Raw genomic sequence first — 9476 nt, 5'->3', positions numbered from 1 at the left:
TTCTCATTTGGCTTTACAGGGAATTGGTGAAGGTTAATTAGGAAAAGAAAATTCTGATGGTTTGAACCCCAATCAAAGTGTAAAGATGGATCCTGGGCTTAACTCAACCCCAAAAACGAACCTGATAGAATATGTGCGTCCACTATCAGTCAACGGACCAGGTCCCTTGACTCAGCAAGAACAATAATGAAGAGTAAACAATAAAGAGAAAACAACACAAAAATTTACGTGGAATCCTCCTTGCTCAAGGGAGTAAAACCACGACCTGTGTCTTAAGCAAAAGTGAAACACAAATTACATCCACCAATGAGATTAACCTCTTAATCTCAACACTAAGTAATACGCCTATTACTTACTGAGCCTAAGCAGATACCACAGTGCCCACTAAGCCATCTGACCCTAGATAACTTAGACTTCAACTAAGTAGATACAACACTGCCCACTAAATCAGCTAGCTCCTAGATGATCTAGAATCTGACTAGGCAACCAAGACAAATATCTGATTCCTTTATAGAATAGGAATAGATTTACAATGTAAGCACTGAAGTAAGAATCCTAAGACAACTATGACACATGCAGCTCTATCAGGTCCTGTTGCTCTTGAGGAAAAATACTTCACGAAAAGGGTTTTTGCTTGTGTTCTTAAGAATTTTCAAGATGCAAAAACTGAGGTTGTGTCTATTGAAATGAACCTTATAAAATGATAGACACAAAGCTCAAACTCAACAAACACGCTTCAGCACTCTATCAGGTCCCTTTGTTGAGCATGAGCATTGTTCTTCCTTGAAGATGACCTTTTCTTTTTGAGCTTATGAATTTTCAGAAATTCACAACTTTGTTTGCCAAATCTTAAGTTTGTGTTTTGGAGAAGAGACTATATCAAAGTGGACACAAACCCTTGGGACGAGGCTATTGGCTGAGAGCCTGCTGTTATGAAAAGTTGTGCACCAACCACATCAAAGTTGGGAGCTTTTTGACAGCTGTCTCTTCGTCCTTTTCTCGTATGCAGACTTTCCGGGACCAGGTCCCTTGCTGCTGCGTTCTTTGATGCTTGAGTTCTTGAAAATGACTTGCTAGCTCTCTCTCTATCAATTACCAACAAGGGTTTTGACCACTTAAACGAACAACTTCGTCCGCCCTTTCTATTGGTGAAGTACGCTGCACATCTCACCAACCAACCTGAGACAGCTATAAAGATAACGTTTACAGTTGTGCACCACTTTGAATCTGGATGAAAGTACTTTGCCAAGGACCAAGTCCCTGCATTTGTGAGGATCATCAAAACATTTAGAATATAACAAAGTCCATTTAAGGAGACCAAATTCCCATCCCTTTTCCGATGTGAGAATTCTTAACACAAAGAAAAAAGGAAGCTTGTGGTAGCTACTGATTATCTCCTTTGAATATCTAAAAAATCTGGACACCAGATATAAACATCCTTTATCATGTGTATTCCTTTTTCTTTGTACTTCTGTCCTTATGAACTCTCTTTTGTTCGGTGGGTCATTTGCTTGGTCAAATTCTCTCCTCTCACTGGAAGAATACCTGATATGCACAAGGCTAAAAGAAAATTGTTTCTGCTGTGCTGTTTTGCTTCCTTTCTTTGGTAGCAAACCAGAGAAGTCAAAACTTTTCTATGTTCTCTTCCTACATCTTACTGTACTTCCCATGAAAACTGTTGCATCTATTAGCCAGAGCCCAGAAGGAAACCTCTAAATATTGTTTCTTGTGATTCATTTTACAGGGACATCACTATTTCATTCCCAAGTTTTGTCTTCCACACACAGGTTGAAGACTCGGAGAAAACCCATTTGTTGTGACAAGTTGTGTACTAGCCATAGCATGGAGATATGATTGGCGCTTGGAATTCCGTTAAATCTGGCTAAATGGTTTGTGCCATCTCTAGCAATGTCCTCCATTATAACAGGACATGTTGGCATCAAGTCTAAAGCAGCAGCCAACAGCTTTTCTTCTACTATAAGGGGTCGTTTGGTACAAAGATTAATAATGCAGAGATTAGTAATGCTGAGATTAGTAGTGCAGGGATTATATTTACCAAGTGTTTGGTTCATTGTTTCCCACCTCATCTTGTGTTTGGTTTAAAACTTTGTAAAAAATTTCTTTCCAATTATACCCTTGAATTATTATGTAATTGGGTTAAGGTTAATAATTGCCAGACAATATTATTTTTTTCTGGCCTTCTAACTAGCTATAAGAAGAACAATTTTGTTGTCATGCTTGCCTCTCTCTTTTTCACTTAAATTATTTGAGGATAAATAATTGCCATCTTAGTAAATTGAATCACTTACAAAATATCAATTTCAATTTAAAAAAAGATAAACTATAAACTTTTAAAATTGAAAAAAAACGATAAACAATAGTAAAATTGAATAAACCATCTATATTTACCCATAAAAATTGCAAATTGTAATTTTAATATGTATGCAATTTTATAAATTGTTCAAAATACAAATAATTAGAAAATCACACAAATATATATATCAACAAATTATACATTCAATTAAGATCCAAACGTTATGTGGTGATATATTTGCCTTTTTAATTGGTTAATGTTAAACAACTCACATTTTAAATATTGTAGTAATTTGTAAATTTATTTAAATAAACTTACTTGTACAAATATAAAACATAAAATCAAGAAAATAATTAAAATAATTTGAGGGATATTTTGTTTTTACATAGACTTATCCCATGGTATTATATCCCATGTATTACTAATACCTCCAAATTGAAGGTATTAGTAATACATCATGTGATACCATGTAGGAGGTATAACTAAGCCATGGATTAATTATACAATGGTTCAAATTTCTACCAAACATAGTAATAAACAATATCATACATAATACATGGACTATTTGTTTTAATGCGGCTTACCAAACGACCCCTAAATGGCTTAAGCTGTCATAGGCATCTCATTCATTTTCACAATCAATCTTCTTCAGTTTTTTGTGTTAGATGGTGATTTAAGAAGATTGATTGGTGAATCGTCAAACGTATTTCTTCCCAAACCTAGCATCTAGTTACAATTTGCAGCGTACTTAACCCCCCACCCAAAACAAAAAATGGGAAAAAGAAATTCCCATGTACTACATTTTTGCTATGAATTTGTGTATCTGGTTGTTATCAGTTTTCCAATTCAGTGGTTGATGTCCTGTTTAGATTGCTGTTGAAGTTTTAATCCAAGGTTCATCTGTTAAGGTCCAATCTGCATACTTTTCTTGTCCTTTCTTTTACTGAAGTTTCCATGAGGAGATATATACTTTGCTGCATATTGTAGGGGTGTGGTTTTACTGATCTGTGTTTGGATGGATTAATGGTCAATAAATGAGTTTTCCATCTTCTTTTGCAATGCTTCCTTGGAGAGAATTGTTTAACTTTAGGGAACAATATTACAGATAAGATAAATTAGGCTATAACTCAATAAAAACCTTGAGGTTGGTGCTCTGGAAATTAATTTACCCGTAAATATAACTTTATTGGAAAGAAATTGGATTGGATTTGATAAAAATCGAGGAAGATTGGGCTTAAGGTTAATTTTAGAGAGAAAAATCATAAACTACTATAACTTGGAGCATAATATCACTATAATTTGCCTAATTATGAATTATAGCTACTATTTTGGTATTCCTTGTATACATGATATTAGTATACTAGGTAAACTTTAGGCCATTTAACTACTTATTTTTTTGTTCAATCATTTTTTCAAATATATTCATTTTCGAGGATACCTCAAAGTTTGTGAAAAGAAGACAAAAGGCATTTGTTCCTGAAAGATCTCCGGATGTCGGGGATGGTGTAGATTTACTTTTTTTGAACTTTTCTTTTTATTTTGGAGTGAAACAATTTGGACATTATTCAAACTCAACATTGTTGTAAAATGGATGTCCACACAATATATTTTGTGTCCAAGTAAAATACTTTGTGTCCAAGTAAACTTTGTGGCCAAGTAACTTTGTGACCAAGTTACTTTGCACCCAAGTTTTATATACATCCCCTCTTGTAATATGAAATAACAAGAACAAGAACAAGAAGTAAAAACATTTAATAATAAAAGAAAGTTACTACTACTATTACTTTGTCTCTCTCTATCTCTACTCTTCTTGATTTCAATTTATTATCTTCATTTTATAACACGTTATCAGCACGAGTCTCTGACCTATCTCAAAGATATACATGAGATGAGTAGCAAAATTGGAGAGATGTTTCGGTATGGTAAGTATCTGGTATGTATTTTACCAATCATTTAATTATGAGCAAATTTTATGTCACAATATCACCTTTCTGTATCTCCTTTTTGAATCTAACATTTATTTGATAACAAGAGTTCTTAAAAAGTTGTTTGGAACTTATTAGTATTATGCAAAAGATATTTATGTTTACATTATTGTCGGTGTAGTTTTTATATCTTAGTGTAAATAAATCTTTGTATGGTATAACTTTGATTTCGATGAATTTTAATTTATATAATTAACTAAAATAAGCTTTTAGTTAGCAATAGCTATGATATATTCACTTTCAAATTTGTGATTTTCTTTCCATCTCTTTAAAAGTATATTTCCTCTTTATGCTTTATTTTGGCTCAACTAAACAAAAAAAATAAAATAATAATAATAATAATAATAGTAATAAAATTATCTTATCATTTGAGCTTTGGGTCTCCACTTTAATAATCTACAAAAAGATAAAGTGAGATTATTGACATGTTATGTGCAAATAAACAAATATATATGTATTGTCATTATAAAATAGTCATCTACACATATTTAAAATTTCATTTCTAGCATGAAGGCATCATTTCACTGATCTGAAAATAATTCAACACTTCAAAAAGATTTCATTTCATTTGTCACTATGTTTCAGAAAGGATTAGCATATTGAGTTTTCTTTCCATTAGAAATATGCATTTGAATGATTTCTAATCTTGAAAAGTTAGAAGGATTCTGTTATTATGAATTATTATGTCAATTTTTAAATAATAATCTTTACAATTCTGAATGAGGTTGGATATAACTTGAATCATAAAATAAGATAAAATATATATGATGGGCCAAATAATTATCCTCTTAAGTTGAATTTAATTTGAGATATCATTTTATTTATTGTGATTATTAGTGTTTACCTCTAGTTGCTTTATCTATGAATTACAATTGAAGAAATAAATTTTCTTAACTAGCAACAAATGAAATCAATGTTGAGAATTAATTTGTTGATCTTTCAATAAGTGAATTATTCATAAAGCTTTTAAGTTGAAAATAGTATTCAGAGGCCACCTATGAGGATCAACTTTGTTTCGGTAATAATTTGTATATGATCTTTTTTGAAGTGTTATTATGACTAAATTTATTTGTGCTATTAATAACAAAGAAACAATATTTTAAAGGCTCAAGGATGAATTTTATTTTGGACTATATATAATGCCATTGATTGAGGTAAGACGGTGGATTCAAATTTCACCGCATCAAAAGGGTAAGACATCGATTAAAGTCTCGATGCACCATGATGATAAGATTTTGGGTTATAGTCCCTTCGTATTTTGGCCTAACATGCCTTTGTATGGATAGGACATTGGGTTAAAGTCCCAATGCAATATATTGATATATAATGATGATCCAACAAATCGATATGCTCTTGCTAAAAATTGTGAAGTCTATCCCACTGAATATGCTCCATTCATTTAAGTGAATGTGATAGCAATACAATAAAAGTCTGAAAGATGACAAGATTATTTTATGATTGGGGATATGAATGTGGACGTGAATGGACAAAATAATAATACTCATCATAGTGAAAATTATAAAAGAAAGAACATTATGAGTTCTCAAAATGGTCCTTCAAGGAGTGAAGGTAATTTTTGTCATCAAATGATATGAAAGGTCACTAGAAACATGTTTGCTATGAGACCTAATAATTTGATAAGTTAATAAATCCTCCATCAAAGAAAAGGATGAAAAAGTGGTGATACACTTGACTTTCAAAAGTGATTTCAAGGTATGTCATATGAATATGATAAATTTCAAAGCATGACAATGAACTTCTAATGAAAGGAATAATTATGAAGCATGAATATATGATTATAGTCAATTCCTTGAAGAGAATGTGACTTGTGATAAGTATCATGAAAAGTGGATCATTCTTGAAAGTGAATGTGTAAAGAGATGATGAAAATTATAAATAAGGGCATACTCATATATGATTTAATAAATACCACAACTCACCCCTATGGGAGGTTAGAGAGAAATAAAGAAATTTATTTTGGTATAAATGATCATTGGTCAAGTACTTTTAGTATATCACAAATATTATGGTATGTTTTAGTATAAACTATCGAAATGACAAAAGAAAGAAATAATTTCTTGCCACAAAAATTTGTCATTAGTTATGTATCTCTGTGTGTAAAAAAATATTTTGCCTGATATTAAACAAAAGGGAGGAGATACTAATGACAAAAGTAAATCAAGAAAAAAAAGGTCTTACTTGTAATGATTTTGACCATGACAATAATGATATAAGTTTCTCCTTGAAAGAGATGTTTACCACACAAACAATGTTATGAAAGATATGATAGTATCCAATGTTAATTATGAGCTTTGGTGAGCTATTGTGCTACTACCCAAAGAAATAAAATTGCTCATGATATTGAAATTGTAGCAAGTCTCGGAAGAAACTTTTTAAGTTTCAAAGAAATAGTCAAAGAAAAAAAAATTGAGACTATAAAATATGGAAAGATTTAAGATCTTCATATTACTACAATCAAAGTGGGTTATAAATATTTACGTGAAAGATTACTCATATTTACATATTGTTTGTGGTAACTAAGTATGGGCATGATGATGGAATCACATGCAAAATAAACTAGAAGTTTATTGAAATAAATATCAGTTGGCATGATCGGTTGATGACTATCCCGGTTCAAATGTGATACGAAAATAACTGAGAATTCATGTGGTTATATATATTGAAGAAATAATAAATTCTTCAAGAATTTTCGTGTGGTCTTTGTTCTCATGATAAAATTATCATTGCACCAGCTAAGGTTGAGATTATATCTCCTGGAATTTTGAAATGTATATAAAGGTGAATATGGGTGTAACAGCTGTTCTATTCTTGTGATACTTGACATAGCCTTATAGTAAAGGTGAGGGACCATGTTTCTTACATGATTAGCGTTGGTTTAAACTCACTCGGAAGGTGATGTGATGCCTTGCACGTTTTAGCATGTGTACTGCAAGTTAATTCCAACGGAAGTATTTAAACTCGAGACAGTAAGGTGGTAATTGAGCTTAAAGTTGAAAGTTAAGTGCTAAGTTAAAGAAAAAAGGATTAATATTTAGAAAATGGAATAAAATAAGTGAGTTGCTTGCTTGACTTAACAAAGTTAGTAGGTGACAAGTAGGTGCATCACCTACTTTGACTTATTGACCAGTCCAAAGGACCAAGTAGGTGCATCACCTACTTGAGCTATATGAATCTAGTTAAAAAGGCCAAGGTTTATGGATCAGATTTGGGCCTATGCTAATGGACTCACTTGAGGCCCAAGCTAAGTTAAATAAAAGGAAAATGAAATTAAAGCCCAGCAGCCAAATTTGCCAAGGTCCAATATATTTAAGCCCAAGTAAAAGCAAGTAGGTACATCACCTAGTTTGACCTTTTGAGCTGGTTGATGTACATAAGCAGGTGCATCACCTACTTGACCAATTAGTGGCTGAAAATGGAGCAAAAAAAAAAGGTTCTAGAGGATTTTTTTAATGGTCAGGAAGGCTCCATATAAATCCAATATGATCTGATCTTTTCACTCATTTTTTAACACACAAAATTGAGAATTAACTCCAGCTCTCTCTCTCTCTCTTTTCTCTTAAGGATTAAAACAACAGCCTTAGAGTTCTTCTAGGGTTCTTGAAGAAACCCTCATCTCTGCAAGATAAGGTAAGTGAAAACACTTATGGATTTAGCTTAATTCTCCCATGGATGATTAGGAAATCATGTTATTCATGCTCAAGTATAAGTACAAAGACAGAACGTTTCCAGAAGCTATTGCTCACTTCATTGGTTATTAAGATACTTTTCTCTTCTTCTTTGGTTTAAGTGTGAAGGGAAGCTGAAGTTCTAGAAGAATTCAAGTTATAAGGAGAAGTTGCAAAAATTCAGGTAAGGTGACTGCTCCATTTTTTGTCCTCCTTATGTATGAGTTTGAGTGAGGAATTATGGGTGTGCTGTCATGAAGAACTCAAGGGGGTGGTGAGTTCAATAATTGGTTGTATGATAAAGAATGTTTGAGGCTGTTTTATGTGTATTGTTGTTGGTGCAGCTTGGGTAATCTTGAGAAAGGATATATAATGTATGTATTGGACAGAGAAGGAGGGTGTGGTGATACACAATATTTTAAGGGCTGTATGGGCTCATTATCTGTCAAAGTTAGCTACTGTTTTACGAGGCTTACGGTGTGATAGCTGCTAATCTTAGTTTATCATGACTTATATTGTAGATTAAAACCTAAAAGGGAAGGATGAATCATGATAGTTTTATTGGTCAGAAGATAAGGAATGTAAGGCTATTTGATTCCATATTCTTTGGCATGAAATCTGATAATTGTGATTAATATCAACAAACTGAGTTTCCTAAGCTCTATTCCTAGTCAAGGGAACATGGTGGCAGTGTACGATCTCCAATATAGCTAGTCATATTTTCCCCCTCTCCTAGGTGTGTAGAAGTATGTCATTAAATGTTCATTACTTTACATTTGTATAATTATCCTCCTATGTGCTAATATAGAAATAGTATTCGCAACAACAAGCTTGGTAAATTATCCTCTTAGTCAATTGAAGTCAATTGTGCCATTTAAGCTCACAAGTAATGCATTGATGTTACATAGCTCCATATGTCATTGTTACAGCCTTGAAGTATTATTTTCATGTCTTCTACTACTGGTCTGTAGTTCCAAATATAAAAATTGATTACGACCACCAAAACAACAATCTCAAAGATTAAAAAATCTAAGTGAAGCAATATGTATAACTATGAGTGGCAGCCCAGGGGCAAAAGCCTAGCATGGAACGATCCCAATTGGTATAGAAGTGTGGCAGCTCAGGGACGAAAGTGTAACACCCCGTATTCGAAACAGACCAAAAATACAGATTTCGAGAAGTTGCAGGTGCAACTTACGGTCACCATCCACGGACCGTAGGTCAGACCACGGCCCGTGCTGGTGGTCCGTGGTTCACCACTGCAACCCCTCCCAGACTCAGTCAGAAAATTTGGCTAAGTGTCGACCCACGGCTGGACTTACGGTCCGTAGGTCAGGTCACGGACCGTAGTTCGTGTCCGTGGATCGATGCCCCAAAAGCCCAGCTTCAGTCCCGATTGACGGTTGACCAGCACGAACCGTCAATCGATCCACGGTTCGTAGGTCTGACCGTAGATGAGGGTCAACAGTCAGTTAGATGAAGATTATTGAT

At 33.3% G+C, this 9476-nt stretch overlaps 1 protein-coding gene across 1 annotated transcript in view; it reads left to right on the top strand.

Annotated features, from left to right (window-relative positions):
* LOC102595606 (calcineurin B-like protein 10) overlaps positions 1-2193 on the top strand; it is a 7268-nt gene extending 5075 nt beyond the window's left edge. Inside the window, exon 9 of the mRNA XM_006360924.2 lies at positions 1745-2193. Within this exon, the coding sequence (XP_006360986.1) occupies positions 1745-1820 (76 nt within the window). The 3' untranslated portion in view covers positions 1821-2193. The remainder of the gene's footprint in view (positions 1-1744) is intronic.
* Positions 2194-9476: the final 7283 nt, after the last annotated feature.

This window comes from Solanum tuberosum, unplaced genomic scaffold (genome assembly GCF_000226075.1).
Source record: "Solanum tuberosum cultivar DM 1-3 516 R44 unplaced genomic scaffold, SolTub_3.0 scf00342, whole genome shotgun sequence".
NCBI classification, from domain to species: domain Eukaryota; kingdom Viridiplantae; phylum Streptophyta; class Magnoliopsida; order Solanales; family Solanaceae; genus Solanum; species Solanum tuberosum.
This window is presented reverse-complemented; position numbering and strand designations above follow the sequence as displayed.